At 36.8% G+C, this 18,753-nt stretch overlaps 3 protein-coding genes across 8 annotated transcripts; 2 read left to right on the top strand and 1 right to left on the bottom strand.

The window, feature by feature from the left end:
* Nucleotides 1–3,995: 3,995 nt before the first annotated feature.
* On the bottom strand, nucleotides 3,996–7,576 carry LOC18590947 (Ribosomal L18p/L5e family protein). 6 transcript variants are annotated; one of them, XM_088809749.1, is made up of 3 exons: nucleotides 7,410–7,576; nucleotides 5,109–5,304; nucleotides 3,996–4,513 (listed from the first exon to the last, which is right to left on the bottom strand). In XM_088809749.1, exon 3 carries the CDS (start codon nucleotides 4,491–4,493, stop codon nucleotides 4,110–4,112), a length of 384 nt encoding a protein of 127 aa, XP_088665875.1. In that variant the 5' UTR covers nucleotides 4,494–4,513; nucleotides 5,109–5,304; nucleotides 7,410–7,576; the 3' UTR covers nucleotides 3,996–4,109. The 6 variants fall into 6 exon arrangements, with proteins under 6 accessions (XP_088665875.1, XP_017982085.1, XP_088665877.1 ...); XM_018126596.2 differs by having other exon boundaries at nucleotides 5,119–5,304; XM_088809751.1 differs by having other exon boundaries at nucleotides 5,109–5,224.
* A 193-nt stretch (nucleotides 7,577–7,769) lies between these two features.
* ABCF1 (ABC transporter family protein) lies at nucleotides 7,770–11,030 on the top strand. Its single transcript, XM_007016780.3, has 6 exons — nucleotides 7,770–7,929; nucleotides 8,025–8,260; nucleotides 8,744–8,817; nucleotides 8,920–9,130; nucleotides 9,233–9,467; nucleotides 9,624–11,030. The coding sequence occupies exons 2-6, from the start codon at nucleotides 8,033–8,035 to the stop codon at nucleotides 10,679–10,681; spliced, it is 1,806 nt and encodes a 601-aa protein (XP_007016842.1). The 5' UTR covers nucleotides 7,770–7,929; nucleotides 8,025–8,032; the 3' UTR covers nucleotides 10,682–11,030.
* Nucleotides 11,031–13,448: 2,418 nt separating this feature from the next.
* Nucleotides 13,449–14,020, top strand: LOC18590945 (SAUR-like auxin-responsive protein family). Its single transcript, XM_007016779.3, has one exon. It carries the CDS (start codon nucleotides 13,449–13,451, stop codon nucleotides 13,839–13,841), a length of 393 nt encoding a protein of 130 aa, XP_007016841.3. The 3' UTR covers nucleotides 13,842–14,020.
* The last annotated feature ends 4,733 nt before the right edge of the window (nucleotides 14,021–18,753 follow it).

Here is an 18,753-nt window from a genome sequence, read left to right as displayed (position 1 = left end):
GGATTGCGCAATTTTGATCTTGTAAATGGAAAGCTGAAAGTTGGAAAACCATGAGAGAATGCACTTTTTATGATTTTAGTGATTGCCCACAATGGAATCAACAAATGGTTGGTAAAGTGATGACAACAGGCAAATGAATTAGCAGCAGCCCCCTCTTTGCTGCTGCTGCTGATGGAGTAGTTAAAAAAAAAATATATATATATATATATATATATTTTCTTTTGTGGTCCACAAGCATAAAAATAACATGAAAAAGAGTTTAAATCGAAGGGACAGAATTGGCCAATGAAACCCTGCGATACACGCCTTTAACTTTGTGTGTGTCCTTATTAGGTGTCCTGAAGCAGCCTTGAAGGCATTGGTTAGCCAATTCCTTTGCTGTCATCGTTAGGATATAGCAAAGGGCTTTGCTTTTGTCCTGTTATCAAAGACAGGATGAGCAAATGCAGCATTTTCCTGGAATGTACCCAGCCTCTTCCCAGCATTTCCCTGTGGTTGGAGGGTGTTTACACCTTAGGAAAAGGGACACGGGCAGTGTACCAGATGCCAAATTTTCATGTCGGATGTTGCCATCACCCTTGTTGTAGGGCTTTGAATAATTGGCACCTAAAAAATAAAAAATAAAAAACTGGCAATAGAAGCTATGGGAAAGACAAGTTCATGATGAGCAAGTAGTTTTTCTTTTTCCTTTAATCAATTGTTTGCTTGGCTATACCGAGCAGCTTCACAGCTCTTAAACTTATTAGACTGATACTTGATTTCTTTTTAAATCAATTTCTTCACAGAATTCTTGTCATGCTTGTGATTGGCTTGGTGAATGCTTTATCCTTCTAAGTTTGACTACTGGAAGGATTGAGATGATCAACATATTCCAGATCTTATTCCTTTCATTATACCCTTCTTTTTTATTTAATCTTCTATGATCAGACTGATTTGAGATTTGTCCCATAAGTCACTTACTGATTGAGGTTACTGTTTTGCAGAATATTTACGAATTCAACTGAATTGATTGATAACTTAGCTTTCAAAAAATCAATATCTACCCTTTGATTCTATAATTAAGAGAGAAAAGAAGGGTTAATTATTAGTTTAAAATCTATTCTTTCTTTGGACTATAAACAGAGACTACATTTGTTTGTTGCCCTTGATCAGACCCCTATTCCTTCAGTCATTGTCTCCCATTTTCCAAATAGTTTCCTTGTGCAAACAAATTCCTTCTCACTCCCCTTTCAATGAAACCCATCATTCAGTGTCTTGTAACCTAACCCTTTTCCTCAAGCCAAAACCAAAAAAACGTTCCGTACCCTTCTGCATGTGCACCTGTAAAATCATGATGTGGGTGGTGTGCATGTACATGGAAAAAAAATCCCATCATGATGATGCCTCAATGTGCCATTCATGTACCCGCACACCATTTTCCCAATCCCCCTTCCATCTCCCTTCGTAAAATTGACGGGAACTTTCCACAAGGAGTGGGAGAAAAGGCAGTGAACAAAGCCACAAACAACACCAAAGCCACTTTTCAATATCAAATATTTTTGGTAACAAAGCTTTTTTCTTTTGCAAGCTTAGTATTGTTATAGCAGTAATGCCAAATTTTTCTTTGTCTGCTAATCAAGAGGAAAATGACATGTGCCAGCAGGTATAAGGGGAAAATAAAGAAAAGAAAGAAAGAAAGAAAGAAAATGAAAGAATATTGCAACTACCTACCAAGAAAACCCAACAGGTCCTCTACACATCATTTGATTAATGGGGAAAAGAACCTGTTGACTAAAAAGAAATTGGGATTTATGTATAAATTACAATTGTCTACGTCCATCTTTCTGATGAAGATTCTTTGGCATTGTAAAAGAAAGGAAAAAGAGTGGTTTGCTTTCATGGATGAATGGAGGGTGTTCTTCCTTGTATTTTCAACAGGACAAAAGCAATATATATACATATATATATATATATATTTAATTATGTTAAGATAAGATTCCAAATCCATGTGATCAAAGGGTCTTTTTGAATCCTTTTGAAGGATGTGATGATTGCATGAGCTCAACCCCATGTGAGCAGAGAAGTAGATTAAAGAGATAAAGAAGGGTTTCTTTCATGCATGAAAAGTCCTTTTGTAAATTCCAAATGAATAAGTACTAGAATTATTACTAATATTTTGCATGGATTTGTAGTTTGTTCCCAAGGCAGAATCTGCATATTCATATATTCATGATGATTTTTCGATGGCAAATGGCAACAATTCCCTTTGTACGTGGAAGAATCTTTTGGTCCTGATGATTCAAGAAACTTTATCACAGGGCTGGTCTCTCTCAGGTTAATTCCTTAAAGAAATTTCATGTTTTCTTTTTCCAAAATAGAATATATATATATAGCTCACATTATAATATTCCAAAATTACTATTTAGTTTTTTCCGAGCTGGTGATAGTATTAATTTTACTATTCAAATAATCAAATTCTACTCAAATTCTACTCAAATTCAATTATAAATCGAGTACTGCAAAATTACAAGATACCCATTATCATAAAAGTTTTATAATAAAATTTTTTTTCTAATAATACCTAAAATTAAATTTCGAGCTTTGGCTTTTTAAAAAAAAATATGTATCGAATAGGTCTTATTTTTTTAAAAAAAATTGATACATTATCAGGAATTTTTTTTAATAATATTATTAGTACGGAGAATATGATTTTGAAGTTATTAAATGAGATTGTCATTATTAGATTATGAATTATTGAGCTAGAGATTTGATTGATGTGCATCTAAACAAACAACTAGTAGCCTAAGGTGTTGGGATAATAATGTTTTGGAAAGTCATGCAACGAAAGAGACTTTTGGGGAGGCATTTTTCCAAAGCTTGTTGTCACCTTTATTTTCCTTTCCATCCCACCATGCCTAGGAAAAGTCCTTACATGATGAGAAAACAAGTTTCTTCTCCGCAACGTGGATAGAAAGTCTATGTACAATCATGGAGTTTAAGACCTTTTAAGGTTGGGGGGGAGTGAAATGATTATGTTACTATGCTCTCCATAGTAATTTGTATGAGGTTAAATTCATGATGGAAATGGCTTAGATTTGTATTGAATTCTCAAAGGTTTTCTTATTTTTAGTAAGAAAACTTATGAGGTGCCGTGTTTACATCAATGTGAATCCTTCTTCTTTGTTTTCACGTGACACACGAGTGTAAGTGAAATTTACAACGTGCCGTAGAAATATATACCATATGTTGGATTTACCCTTATGCCGACTTAGCTAAGTCAAGGCAATCAAAAATGATTCCAAAGGAAGACAAGTACATTGGAAAAACGTGTTAAAAGGTTTTAGGACTTTAGGTCAAACTTCTCTTCTCATCTGGTAGAAATTTCAGAGCCAAACGTTACTGTCAAAGCAGCATAATGGAAGGAGCAAATTGACTGGAACCTGGAGCCCCCCCTTGAATCTGAGGTGAAATTAAGGTCCACAAGAACCAAGTCGTCTAAAGAAATACAGAACTGTCAAAGAAGTCTGCCAATTCAAGTACATTGTCGATAAGGTTTGACTGTCATGGAGTGTTAGGTGTATAGCTATCACGATCCCATCATTACTTCAGAAATCAGGCACTTAGGTAACATCTTGATATACATATCTGCTTACATTTTCCAGGATAATTTTACTGTGAAATATACTACGAAAAAAAAAAGATTACTACTAAGAGGGTAGACAACTATCCAGAGTGTGTTTTAGGAATAAGTATTCGATCATATTTTTCCCTGACTGCTAAATTGCATGTAACTGTATGGACATTACCAGGATGATGCTTGACATGTAAAAGAAGGCACTATTATCCTACAAAGTAAGCCAAACATAAACGAAAGAGATCCTGGAAGATTTTAAATGAGATTAATCAATGCGGCTCCTGATTCTATTCAGGCATCTGTTGCCCGGAAGGGCATGTTGGTTGCTGCAATGCAAGCAGATGGATGCAGATAATTATGAAGAAGGGATGACCGCTGAAAATGAATTAAGAATGAGAAACAACTGCATGCATCCATAAGGTCGATTCGACAGGCTTACTTTTGTTTTCCTTGTACTCAGTGTCAAACTATAAAAAAGGAAGAGATGTATTATATATCAGTAACTTGGCTGGGATGGATTATCTTCATTATCTTCAAGAACGACCTTGACTCCATTGTTCTTAAGGGCATTGACAACAGCCCAGACCTTGGTCCTGTTCTTAAAGCCTTTCTTCTCAACCTCCTTGTTTACATCAACGTGAATCCCTCTTCCCTGTCCTTGCTCAAGACCCTCCACCTTGAGTCGCATAGCTAACACCTCTCCAACGATGGTTGCTGCCTTGGCATTGCAAGACCGGCCACACTCTAATGAGTTCTTGATGGCATGTTCAACTGTTGATGATGTTGCAACAATCCGTCCGTTGTTTCGGTCTACAACATTTGCTGTGATGTACTTAAGTGATATGAACAATCTCAGCACATATCTCTTCAGTACAGTCATCCTTTGAGCTCCCTAACATTCTGTTTGACATAATAAACATAATCAGTTTCAAAGTTTCGTTGGTTATAGCAGTAGGTAATAACAACGTAGTACTTCATTTTTTCTTTTGCAGGCCAAACTGAAGTATAGCCCACAAGACTACCGTAATACTGATATTTATGCTAAAGCATTTCATCATTTCTAAAGTTACTCCATAGACTTGATTTAAAAATGCTTAATTTTAAACTTCTTTCCGAGTCATTTTGTTATTACTACCTTTACAGAACACCTAATAACCTAACATTTCCTTTTCTCATCTCCCTTTAATGGCATATTGACCAAGTCCAACAACATATTCATTGTTTTACTTCTTTTTACATGGGAACCTAGAATTTTGGCTATAAGATTTCAACTGGAAATGATAAATTGTGTTTTCTCCTCTTTTAACTAGCAATCATTATAGTTAATTAATAGCAATTAAATGAGCTTCAACAATGGATGATATATTCTATATCTTAAGCCTTCTAGAAACACCATAGCTAATTTTCGAGAAAACTTTAGGAACTGTCTCACAATCAATCAAGGCATCATGACAAAGGAACATCTAGTGAACAACTTGGGAAGTTGTACTTTTACATGATTGGACCTGAATGATTGTTCTCTTGGAACTTCAATAGCTGCAGATTCCCTGCTGCTAAACAGAAAGTGGGAGAACGTGATGAAGTATTATAGCAACTCTTCTGCATCCTCAACTACCAGAAAAGTTGGATGGATGTCAATGTCAATTCAAGGTAATGTGGCTGTTGATGTTAAGACCCATATCTAGCATTTGCTGGCACCATAATTGATAGTTCAGTACAAGTTCGAATAATGTAAGGAAATTTCATAATCCCATTGTCTGCCTCTGCCATTTCTGGCAGATCTCTGACCCCAAGAACTGTTCAGATCAGATTTACATAGACCTAACTCGCAATCAGTAAAGTTTTGCATCTACTTACACAGTCAATAAAATACTCTTGTCAAAAATAAATGTATGTGTAAATGATAAACAGCTAATAATTTAATCTAGCTATTTTGCTCTTTCAGCAATTATAGACATAACAAAAGTTTCTCATAATATGCAACATGGTGATGTAAAATGCTGAAAGGGGTTAAGACATTATATAGCAGTTCAAAGAATTAAGAACTATTAGAACAAACCAAGGACAGTGATAAACTACAGTTGTAGTAGATACAGATAATCAAACTTTCGTATGAATTTGTTCCATTAGCCTGAACTGGTAAGATAATGCACGGGAGAAACAGAAAAATCGTGAGCTTTAGGGCTTTAAGACCACACTAAGAATTTGGTGAAACAATCATGTCAACTGAGCTTCATAGTAATAGAGACCTAAAGATTTGGAAGACTCTACTTGTTGACACACAAGTAGAATGAATTCCTCAAACTGCCATCCTCAAAGTCATTCAGGTTTCCAAAAAGCTTTAAAATTCCCAGAATGAGTACCTTCAGTCTAAGATATGCTACTTACATGATGATAATGTATGTTAACTAGCCTTAGACTTGGGTGTTTAACTTGTGTAATTCTAGGTTTTCAATTATCTTTTTGTACTACCATGTCTATGCTTAAGCATGAAGACAAAATGCCGTTACTGTTGGTCTAGATGTCAAAATGAAACATTTACGGTGCTATTTTATCACTTTGCTATTGATTTTTGGGCTTTGATTTCCAAAGCTAGAAATTTAGTGGCCCATATGTATTCAGAGCCCAAGACATAAGCCCAGTCATTTCAGAAACACTCATTGACCCAACACTAAAAGGTAATCAAGCGCTACCTTTTCCCCCTTTTCTAAGGTCACCCAAACTTTCTTGCAGATCATTTCCTTCTCCACTCCTTGCATTGCTCGCTTAGTCTCCACTCCTTCAGCGCTCAGATAAATGAGCTTGCCTCCTACTAATCACTCCTTCCTCAGACACCAAATCAAATAGGGGTCTGACCTTATGCAATTCTTTTCTTTTCCTACCAAATCTATCCCCCTCCCGTCTTTGTCTCTCTTCTTTTATTCTTCTCTCCCCCATTTCACTCATCAAATGGGTGTTTTTTATATGAAAAAATGATAAGCAAAGGTGTTTGAACTCAGTTGGTGCAGAGGAGCTGAACCCGAATTCTCAAGGATGTGTTGCACTGCATATTCCTTGTCATGTCATACAACACAAGTACCTCGGTCTAAATTCTCAAGTCAATATAGAGGAAGACAACAGACGGAAAAGCTTTATTATAGACTATTGAACTACCATCTTTATCTCCAATAGTTTGCCTTCACCGTAAGACTCAAAATGACAGAATAAAAGAAATACATATAGCCAATTCAATTAAGCTCTCTACGCAGACTAAGTGTCTGTTTGGCTTAATTTTTTTTTAGCTTATGTGCTAAGTAGTAGTTGCTCAATTCTTTCATGCAATGCCACTATGGTTTTGAAATCTTCTACACCTACATCCATTGGGAAGTCTATAAAATTCACACAAGACAGAGAACTATAAACAAAAACAAAGAGAAGAAACTAAAAAGCATCTAATATTCCAACTAAAATTAATCTATTGATTTTCCATTACTGTCTTTATCTTCAAAAAAGCAAAAAAAAAGAAAAAGCTTAACTTCAGCAGAAATTCAAGTTCAAAATTTTACCGGCAAAAAGAAAAGCACCAACTTGACAGTCCCTTCAGCAGCAACCCACAATCACTAAAGATTCAAAAGTTCTCATACATTGAAATTTAAACAAGTTACAAGAAACACAAAGTCCATTTTTCAGTTCACTGAGGCAAATGATCAAACATTTTACATTCAACAAATTCAGCCAATAGAGACAAGAACAGCACCTCAAATTGAATTTAACTTCAAACCCAAACTGAAAAAAAAAATAAAGGAATTTAACTTACCAAAAAAGGAAAGCACCACCCAGACAAGAATCCACAGAGGTAAATCTATGCCACTGAGAGACAGCAAATGCAAGAAAGCTTGTGTTTCAAGTCTTCTGCAGAGACAGAGTACAAGAGAAACAGAGAAACGGGCCGGGCCAAAATGCCCGATCCAAAAGCCAAGAAAAAGAAACGTGCTGGAATTTATAACATTAAACGACATCGTTCGTTCAGAACCGACTTTTATGCTTAATTAAAGACCAGACAATTACAATCTGATTCGGATACGGAAGCCTGGAAGGGGGAAGATTCAGGTCCGTTTAAAAACGAACTGGGTGGCGATATCACCGTACACGTGTCACCTTCTCCTTCCCTCTTCCTTATAAATACTTAGAACCTCCCCCTTTCCCAAAACCCTTCGTCTCAGAACCCTATTTTTCGGAGTTCACCCAATTGTTTCTCTCCAGCGGCACTCTGTAGCACCTAAACTCTGTACCTCTAAACCCTAGATCCACCTTCACCTTCTGCGATCTTCCCTCAGGTAACTCTAAATCCAGATATTTAATTTTTTTAGATTTAGCTTTTATTTTATTTTTTGATAATTTCCGTTTTTTGTGGATCTGCTTTGGTGGTTAGGATTGAAGATGGTGTCGGACGCGAGCAAGAAGAAGGCAGCGCAGAAGAAGGCAGCTGCCGCTGCGAAGAGAGGAGGGAAGGCAGCTGCAGCTGCTGCATCTTCCAAGGCGGCGGCTGCTGCGGCGGCGTCCGATACCGGAGTGGATAAGGTTTCCGATGGAGTTAGTGCGCTCCAGATATCCGATCGGACTTGTACCGGCGTTCTCTGCTCGCATCCTCTTTCGAGAGATATTCGTGTAAGTCGAAAAGGTTCTTGCTTTGTGTGCTTAAACGTGATTTTATTTTCATTTTTGAGTGATTATTGTTGGAAATGTTAGGTTTTGATTCGTTTTTGAATATTTCTGTTTGCAAGTTGATGCCTTTAACTCTGTTTTTTATGCTAAATTGTATGATAGAAAAAAAAAAGGAATATTTTTAATATTCTGTTTTTTGTTGTTGAATTTCTGTCTTTGTAAAGCTGTTTTGTTTGCTTATCTTGCTAGCGTAATGCGGTGGAACGTGTGCTAGGTATGCCACGTATGCATCGCACCAACTATATTGGAGGGGTTAATTAGTCTGGGATTTTCCTTGTATGAAATATAGACAAGTTAGCTTATCATTTTGGTATCTTTGAAAGATTCTATTGTTGGAGGTAAAAGAAGCTTTATGTGTGTCTTGAGGATGAGTCAGCAAGTAAGAATTTATATTGATGGTGAATTGGTTTTTTCTCTTTGTTGCAGATAGAGTCCTTATCGGTTACTTTCCACGGACATGATCTTATTGTTGATTCAATATTGGAGCTTAATTATGGCAGGTTTGTTGGCCTTACCTATATCACTTGGGGATATTTGTAGTAATTTTCTACAGGACTTGTTATCTGATGAAACCATTGTCTTTTTTCATATTCTCTTTGCAGACGGTATGGGTTGCTTGGATTAAATGGTTGTGGCAAATCCACACTGCTTACTGCAATAGGATTGCGTGAACTTCCAATTCCAGAGCACATGGATATCTATCATCTGACCAGGGAGATTGAAGCTTCTGACATGTCTGCATTGGAGGCTGTCATAAGTTGTGATGAGGAGAGGTTGAAATTGGAGAAAGAAGCAGAAACCTTGGCCGGACAGGTTTGTTCAGCTAACCAAGTGATTATGCTATAGAGGCTTTTTCTTCAGAAACGTACATTCTGACCTTTTTCTTTTTTCTATTTAAATTAAATTTTCTTTTAGGATGATGGTGGTGGAGAGCAACTTGAACGTATCTATGAGCGATTGGAAGCCATGGATGCATCAACTGCTGAGAAACGTGCTGCTGAAATTTTATTTGGTCTTGGTTTCAACAAGAAGATGCAAGCAAAGAAAACCCGAGATTTCTCTGGTGGCTGGAGAATGAGGATTGCTTTAGCACGGGCTCTATTCATGAATCCCACAATTCTGTTGCTTGATGAGCCTACCAATCATTTAGGTAGGTCTTTATTGGTTACTTTTGTTTATCATCAGTCTAGGAAGATACCACTTTATATGGTTTTTTCTATTTCACATCTGACAGCTGTTTGACATTGAGAACTTTTTCACTATGCTTCTCGACTCTGATGTAATACATTGTCTTAATTTGAAACAGATTTAGAAGCTTGTGTCTGGTTGGAAGAAAATTTGAAGAAATTTGATCGTATCCTCGTTGTGGTATCACATTCCCAGGATTTCCTGAATGGAGTCTGTACAAATATTATCCACATGCAGAACAAAAAACTTAAGCTGTACACTGGCAACTATGATCAGTATGTTCAAACCCGTGCTGAATTGGAAGAGAACCAGATGAAACAGTACAAGTGGGAGCAGGAACAGATTGCTTCAATGAAGGAGTACATTGCTCGCTTCGGTCATGGGTCAGCCAAACTAGCCCGACAGGCTCAGAGTAAAGAAAAGACATTGGCAAAGATGGAGCGGGGTGGACTCACAGAGAAGGTAGTGAGAGACAAGGTTCTGGTCTTCCGATTTGTTGATGTTGGAAAACTTCCTCCACCAGTACTGCAGTTTGTGGAAGTTACATTTGGATATACACCTGATAATCTCATTTACAAGGACCTGGACTTTGGAGTAGACTTAGACTCTAGGATAGCACTAGTGGGACCTAATGGTGCAGGGAAGAGTACACTGCTGAAGCTGATGACAGGGGACTTAGGTCCTATTGATGGTATGGTCCGACGGCATAATCATCTGCGAATTGCACAATTCCATCAGCACTTGGCTGAGAAACTTGACTTGGAAATGTCTGCCCTCCAGTATATGATAAAAGAGTACCCTGGAAATGAGGAAGAGAGGATGAGAGCTGCAATTGGGAAGTTTGGATTGTCAGGGAAAGCACAAGTGATGCCGATGAGGAATCTGTCTGATGGACAAAGGAGTCGGGTCATCTTTGCCTGGTTAGCATTTAGACAACCCCACTTACTGCTGCTGGATGAGCCCACTAACCACTTGGATATTGAGACAATAGATTCACTGGCTGAGGCATTGAATGAGTGGGATGGTGGCTTGGTACTTGTCAGCCATGATTTCAGGCTTATAAACCAGGTAGCGGAGGAGATCTGGGTGTGTGAAAATCAAACCGTAACACGGTGGGAGGGTGACATTATGGACTTCAAGGAGCATCTCAAGAGTAAAGCTGGTTTGTCTGATTGAAGCAAGCATTAATTATTATAACTTCCAACTTATGGTTACCAAACCCAGGATGAGTCTCCTCCTGTGGTGGATTAAGATGATAAGTATCTATAGAACAGAGGATAACGAGAGCTTTGTTATTGTTTGAAGCTATCGGGTTTCCATATCCTCTGTTGGGGTTAGTAGGTGGTATTTGTTGTCATTGCTTTTAAACCTTGGTTTGTTCACCGAGGCCTTACTTAGCGATATTTCTTTAACTCTAAGATGTGAGGCTTCGCGCCAGTGAGTTGTTGCATCATATATTCAAATCCTATGTTGTACTTGAGTTATCCTGAATTCGAATATATTGGTTTTTTATCTGTTTTTTTAACATTAGTTTTTGGGTTTGGGGTCCATGGAAAACTGCTACCACAAACTTAGTCCAACAAGTATAAACATTGATTCTTTCATATCTAAAGCTTTAAAATCTTCTTTTCATGAGGAAATGGGAAAGAGTTTGCATTATTGGAACAATAGGACATCTATACGTGCATTCATAGACTTAGCTAGTCTCCCTTGACGTTAGAGGCATGTCGGATTCTGTTTTCGGAAAGTAAAACACTTTCCTTCCATCTCCATTTTTGTTCCTTCTCGCTTCCCTACTCTCTTAAGAGAAGGGAGTAACAAAGTGAATGTGAAGAATAAGCTATACCTTGAATCATGCACGGATCTATCCTATTATAACTAGGAAATCCTTCTCTTCACAATTGTCAAGGGATATTTAGTCTGTCTTTTACAGAAACATGTGGAGTTTATTATTGAAGTCAGCTTCTTCAATTATAAATGAATCGTATGGATTCCTTAATTAAACATTTGGACTTTTAAACCTCCTTACCTCAACCTTGATGCTCACGTTATAATTCTTTCAATTCAAACTTTACATGATTTAATTTAAGAAAAAAGAAACAAAGTGAGTATGACAAATAAATTATATCTTGAATTATGTATGTAGCCATTTTATTATAAGTAAAAATCTTTTTTTTTTAATAGTTAATAATTGTCAATGGATATTTAGTTTGTTCTTTTCAAAAATAAAAAAAGTTTATGATAGAAAGACATGTAAATACTTTCTTAATTATAAACAAGTTTCGTAAATTCCTTAATTAAGCATTTGAGCCTTAAGCCTAGCTTGTGAAAATATTCAGTTACACCCTCTTCACAAATGAATAAACTAGTATTGAATCTGGCTTTTCGCCATTTTAAGGTTTAACTGGAGTTTCCCCATAGATGCATGGCTCGAACTTTTTGAACCATGTTTTAGTTACGGAGGGAAAACAAATTTTTTGTGATCGAAACCATGGAACAAAATTTGATCCATTTTCCTTGAACATGTTAATTGTACATCCACCGTATTCTTCTTTGTCAGTTTGTGAACAAATATATGTTATTTCCTGATAATGGCAGCCATGGCCGTTTGCTTTCATTAATGGATTACAGGTGATGTAGGTCAGGTTCCATAACTTCACAAATGCATTGAGTAAAACGTGAGAAAGCAATCAAGATTTCAGTGCGGACATCTGTGATATCACTGGTATCTTGGGGTATATATTGTCTTTTTTTTTTATATAAAAAAAATTATTCTGCAAATAAAAAAAAACACAAATCTCAACAAATTTAGATAAAGAATCCCTACAAACATTAACTTCTCTAAAAGTATATATAAAAAAAAATATTGCCAACATTTATTCGTAAACTAATAATTTTATTAAAGATGTATTATTTATCTCGTAATCTTAACTTCTTATTACATATTCAAGAAATAATTACTTTTAAATATTTAATCCACAGACCCCAAAATAAAAATTTTATAGACATATTTTGACTAGAAGGATAAGTAATACATATCTCAATGTTTTATATTGCATAGAATGAAATTTGAAGGGTCTAATCAGCTACTGGACTCTAGGAACATGAGAATACCTTTTTGTCACTGAAATTATTATATAGGTTGGTGCTGGAAAGATAAGATGTTTAGTCGACATCAAAAATGTTCTATGGATGACGACTGATCATGGTCTTTCGGCAAGAGAATGAATGAAATGCTCTTGGGATTTGTTTGTTACTTTTATTGGAGACAAAACTGAAAAGACCCTTAAAACTAACATGGAATTGCTTTGAAAAGCTGCAATTTCCATTTGAGGTTGGGGCTGCTATACAAGGGAAACAATCAGATTTGATCCGATAAAAGAAAAGGGATCCAAATCTTAAGGCTTCAAACTGATCTTAGCTCGATATCCACATATAAAGGAAATTGCATCATGTGGGGGTAAGACTGTAGTGTAGTTACTGTAGTACCTTAAAGCTTGTTCAAAATTCCAACTGAATCATTTCTCATAGAAATGTTTGCATAAAGCTTTGTTGAGGGCAGGAATTGTATACTGGAACTGATGATGATCAAAGAAATTTAGGTAGCAAAAAGAAGTTAAATGGGGAAACATGCTAAGGTAAATCAGGGTGACGGTGTCTCAATAATTCTGAAGGTAAACAAACATGTCTAAGTGAAAAGGACCGGCTCTTGAAGCTAGGAAGTCTCTCACTCACATGAGTGGTCTTCCAATTTACTCCCAAGTTGGACGAGAAAACATGTCCTTGTCAATTTTTAGTTTTTCCTCTAGCTCTGTCAGTGGAATGCTATTAGCAACCATCCAATCTTTATCTCTCACCCTGGTGGCCTGGAAAGACCGTGTGAAGTCTATGCCCGTCTATAAATAGATGGAGTTAGGATGCTAGAAGATCCCACAACATTGTCATGGCTAAGCTTAGGAGCAGCAGCAAGAAGAAGAATGGGATTTTGAAGTTCAAAATTGTTGCAGAGAAGCTGCACAAGAGTCTTTCATTAGGAAGGAAATGGAACTCAGCCCATGTGCCTGAAGACGTCAAGGAAGGACACTTTGCTGTGGTTGCGGAGTGTGGTGAGGAACCGAGGAGATTCGTAGTTCCCTTGAGTTACTTGACACATCCGAGGTTCTTAATGCTCTTGGAGCAAGCAGCGGAGGAGTACGGATTCGACCGCGAGGGAGCCCTGGCGATCCCTTGCCGTCCAAGTGAACTTGAGAGGATACTAGCTGAGCAATGGCAAGAAGGGGACTCGAATGCTAATGTCAGCTGGAATTCCTGTGAAGCCATGATACAAAGCTATTGAAACAAGGAAAGGAGAGACCCTAGCTGGTTATATATAACTTGATGAATTTGTCCATCACCTGTTGTTACTTGGTCTTCCTTGTAGACCGCATGAATTGTTTTCTTATCTATATTTTGCAATTCATGTTTGGGGCAACTAAATGAAATGGAAAACAAAATCCGGCTTCTTGTGTTTATTAATCTTACGCATTCATTCGTTAGGAAAGTAGTAGTACCTTCTTACAGGCAAGCTCTCGAGCAATTCTTTCGCCTCATAGGGCGAAGGGAACTGAATATAAGATCTGTAAGAGCCTAATCAATGACATTTTGAAAGAACAAAAGTGGTGTATTTTTGTCTTGTAATAAATTGGGGAGTGAAGATTTGAACTTAAAACCACTTCATTTCAGAAGAAAACGAGGACTAGCAATGAGGCCAATGTCTCCACAGTCAAAAAACTTGATGAGATCAGGAACCAATTCTGATAAAAGATCAATTACCCAATTGATCAAAAATAGATGAGAGTCATTTCCATTAATGGGAATGGAGGAAGGACGATGAATCAAAGTTCGATTGTTTAAAGCATATGCTTTAACTCGTTACTTTGACAGGCTTCGTGATTACTGGCTGTAAGTTGCAGACTAATCAGATGATACACAGCTTCCGAAGATGACAGACAACATGCCATGAATTAAACTTGGATTCTTTCACCAAAGTTAACGTAGTATCATTGTGACCTTGTTCCTGGTAGGTTCCACTTGCAGAAAATGTAAAGGAAACCCAATGATGTGCACCTCCTGTTGAAACCATGATCATATGATTACTCAGCTTTGCTCAACTCCCTGGTATAAATTGGAAAATTAAGAACTTACTACTGAAAGAAATACCCTTTATCCAATATTATAGCTAATAACTGAATCAACTGTGAGAGTCTTTCTGAAATTAGTATCATAACATGTGTTCTAAGTCCTAATCAGGACACTCATTACCCATTTATCGGAAGAGGAATATTGCAGTACAACTCAAACCTGCAGGAAAATCTATGCATACCTTTCCTGGCCCTGCCCTCCCTTTAATCACATGCACGAGATAAGCTTGAGATAGGATGGTATTTTTGTTGATTGGATTTCTTTTTCTCAATTAATCATACGAATTTTAGTAGGTAGCTGGAAGTGATACATAATCGAGACCATGATCAAGACTACCAGATTTGAGAATAATACTAGAAAAAAGCAAAGATTTAACAGGTCAAATAAAAGAAATATACAAACTCATCCAAATTCATCACTTCCTATCACCATGCAAAAGATATTTTGATTCTGTTCAGTCTAAATTTGACAAGTAATTAGACTGTAAAAGCATTTGTTTCCTGGTAGATATGCACAAAACCGAAATTCTCTGATTCTTTCCAGTGGCAATCGAATACAGGCCTTGCAACTGCATGTAATGTTGTCTTGAGTCTTGAAAATGGGTTCCCATATGGCCATATCCCATAGATAATTATAGTGAAAAGACTTATCATAGACTACAGAATGAAACATTACATACTTCTATAACCTTTCCAAAACATTCAACCCAACATTCTTCTCGTTCAACATAGCTTACGAGCTAGGCTAGCCCACCACTTTACCACAAAAAGGTTGTCTCTGCATATTAAAATTATTCAAGCATGTAGATGATGGAACAAGACTCAAGGCAATGTAAAAGAAATATATATATATATATATATATATCAGATTCAAAATACATTTCAATCATCTTGGGAAGAATATGTTGCTTTCCACTGTATTAAAATTTGATTTAATTGGGAATCACTGGGCTCCCCCTCAGCTAGCTGGTAATTGGAGGGGAGGGTCCATGACAGATTTTGCACATGAAAGTGTTTAACCGTACCTCCATTGCTTCGTCAGATTAGATTTAAAGTGTTTTGTGATCCCACATAAAGATGAGATGGAAGGGAAAACTGCAAAAGTTCATCGACATATACATATATAACATGACAGGTAGACTCCATTAGGATCATTATCACTGTACATCCTGCTGTTTTTAGATATTTATGGGCTATGACTTGTCTGCTAGCATTCTAGTCAAGACTCCATAGCAACATCTACCACTATTAAAGTTGGCCCACAGGAATCGATAGTACACTCAATAGATAGCTAAAATTGGATTTTGCAAGAATGGTTCCCATTAACTTTTCAGATTCTGGGCCTTTTTACACTATGTTTTTGGTAGGAAGGCAAAAAGGCGTGTAAAGAAAATATAAAAGAGAGGAAGGATTTGGTATGAAAAATGAAAAGTAGAGGAGTGAAACTGATAGCTAGCCTTCGTACTTGTTCCAAAGGAGTGAAGTACTATGCTAAAGAAAGAAATATGCTAACAAACATTAGTGAGCAAATTAAGAGGCTCGACAACATTTACTGTTGGAATGGATATTTCTGGCAGCTACCTCCCATGGCATTATCACATGTGCTGTATGATATGAGTTCAAGATTGTACCTCACTACCTACTAGCATTTTACCTTGTGATCTTTTGCTATAGGGATTTTAATGAAGATGAGGAATTTCATCAGCCTGTTCACAAAATAATAAGTGCACAGGATTCGTTGTCGTTAAATTATTTGTTTCTGTTATTAACGTTTAAGATTTAAAAGTTAAAACTTTTTATTAATAATATAAAATTAAATACGTAACGTAAAATTATAAAAAAAATTATCAAATGAGGATAGAGGATTTTTATTCAGTTTTGCTTGCTCGTAGAAATCAAATTGATTTGCGATGACACTATGCTAAAATTAGAATCAATGTATAAGATAGAACTTAATTAGGTTGAGGAAAATCGATGCTTGGGGTTTTCTTGCCTAAAGAGAAAAATAGAAACTGGGTTTGGGTTTGTATTAGGTTTCAAAACTCTAGCCAGCTGCAGAAAGCCCGACTTACCTGTTTCTTTAGTTGTAGCCCAATTACATTACAAGCAAAACATTAGAAATATATAATATAATTAAAGATCTTATTATATAAGAAAAACGATTATTCTAATTAGATCTAAGTCGATATTGGCTTTAAAATGCCAAATTAATGCCTCATTTGAAAATCCATCGAGTTTGGACAAGTGCGAATTATACTTCCCTGTTTTAATTAAACTCGATTTTTAACAGTAAAGATCACTAATTACCCCTGAACCATCACAAAGAGGTCCCAGGACCCAGGTCCGTGGAGGGTATTGAACCTGATTGGCATGCCATAATTTCCACAGAGATTGAAGGAGAATTATACAATCGAGATGAAGATTGTCCACGTTAGAAAACTTGGAAATGATGATAATTAGACCATGAATCATGAAACTTAATTACACCATTAAATGCCACTCACCCTTCGTCAAGTCAATAGCCGCTCAAGCTCCCTTGGTTGACATGGGACTGTCACTGCACCTTCATGAACAAAATCATACTCTTCTGCAGCTTGTTCCAAGAGCCTCAAAAATATGGCGTTGTTCGGATGATTCAAAGTATCAACAAATCTTTTCTGGTCACCTTTGTCCATGGCAATCACAGCGAAATGCCCTTCCTTAACATCGTCAGGCACATTGGCTGATTGATCATCAGTGTCTGAATCCGATTTCTTTCCGTCTTTCTTAGCTTCATTGCAACAGTCTTGAGCTTAGCCATTTCTTTTCTTCCGGAGCTTGTTAGAAACTTTGGTTTCTGCATAATATGTACACATTGTACAGTTTAAGTACTTATGAGCTAGTTCAGACAGGGTTGAGAGCCAGTTTTGGAGAACAGAACATGTGGGTGATTCGGGTCGACCCTTTGCAATCACCATGAAACGTCCTTTTCCCTTGACGGCCTTGCTCATTACATCTTCTGCCTAGTCATGTCAATAATGGGCGCTTTTGTCAGTACCGTCTTAATTTGATTCCGATCTAATCTTCGAAACTCTTATCATACTATTCCGCACGTGTAAATCAATTTATTAACTCATTTTAACCTTATTGCAGAACTCGAAAACCCAAGATTAAGTAAAAAACATATCGATGCCTATGTAGTACAGTGTTATCTCAAACTTCGTAAGAGACTTATTTCAATTATTGGGAACGATGGGAGACTCTCCTCCGCAATTTCCGCTGTCCTGTCCATTTCCATTGTACAGCAACAGAAGTGGTAGTATGTAGTGCTTTTGGAAGGATCATTGGATACATATCCTAATAATGCTTTCAACCATTTGAAGGAAAGAAGTTAATTAACCCAATACTTTGTTCTACCAAGTGAAAACAAAAAGACACATGTAGCTATGTCCTACCTTTAGGAGATGGTTGTGTAGATAAGCTAAAAAGGTAATGATAGAACCATTTGGCAGGGTCCATGGGGGGAAAGAGAGATCGGATCTAGCTGTCTGTCATCACTCACCAGATATTTTTAGAGTTGAACATGGAAACCCCATTTCCTGACGAGACAACAGTATTATTGCAAATGGCCCACGTCGAGACAGTCCGCCTGTCTGCGCCGAAGGCTAGTTTTAAGTTTGTTGAGAGTTCATTTTCTAGTGTAACTGTTTTCACCCTTCCATTCTTGTGAACGGAGAAAAAGGGAAAGAAGGGGGCTCCTGCCTGGTATGTTGACCAAACTTTCTTCATTAATTACACACATATATGGGATAAAACAATACACAAAAAAGAAAGGGCCGAAACTACTTTTCAATTAGATTTTTTCATTGGAATTTAGAATTTTATATTGTGTTAGAAGTAATAATTAAGTTCATCTGTGTCAGCAATATTTAATTTGAGAAAGATCTTAGATTTGAAATAGATTCTTCTCTTTCTCGGACAGACATGCCAACAACGTGTGAGAATTTACGGGGTTCTTTTGTATTATTTCTCAAATAATCATGTGGGGGAGAAATTAAAATTTCTGGAGTTCTTGAATTTTTTTTTTCA

The sequence above is a fragment of the Theobroma cacao genome, chromosome 9 (assembly GCF_053813885.1).
Source record: "Theobroma cacao isolate CCN51 chromosome 9, ASM5381388v1, whole genome shotgun sequence".
Classification (NCBI taxonomy): domain Eukaryota; kingdom Viridiplantae; phylum Streptophyta; class Magnoliopsida; order Malvales; family Malvaceae; genus Theobroma; species Theobroma cacao.
Note: the sequence above shows the minus strand (reverse complement) of the source record. Positions and strands in the feature narration are given on the sequence as shown.

What these genes read in the sequence shown, in the direction of transcription:
- LOC18590947 (XM_088809749.1), bottom strand. Translation starts at nt 4,493, where the DNA reads ATGACTGTACTGAAGAGATATGTGCTGAGATTGTTCATATCACTTAAG.
- ABCF1 (XM_007016780.3), top strand. Translation starts at nt 8,033, where the DNA reads ATGGTGTCGGACGCGAGCAAGAAGAAGGCAGCGCAGAAGAAGGCAGCT. An exon ending in CTCTTTCGAGAGATATTCGT is followed by an intron (nt 8,261 to 8,743) that starts GTAAGTCGAAAA and finishes TCTTTGTTGCAG; the next exon opens with ATAGAGTCCTTATCGGTTAC. An exon ending in TTGGAGCTTAATTATGGCAG is followed by an intron (nt 8,818 to 8,919) that starts GTTTGTTGGCCT and finishes TTCTCTTTGCAG; the next exon opens with ACGGTATGGGTTGCTTGGAT.
- LOC18590945 (XM_007016779.3), top strand. Translation starts at nt 13,449, where the DNA reads ATGGCTAAGCTTAGGAGCAGCAGCAAGAAGAAGAATGGGATTTTGAAG.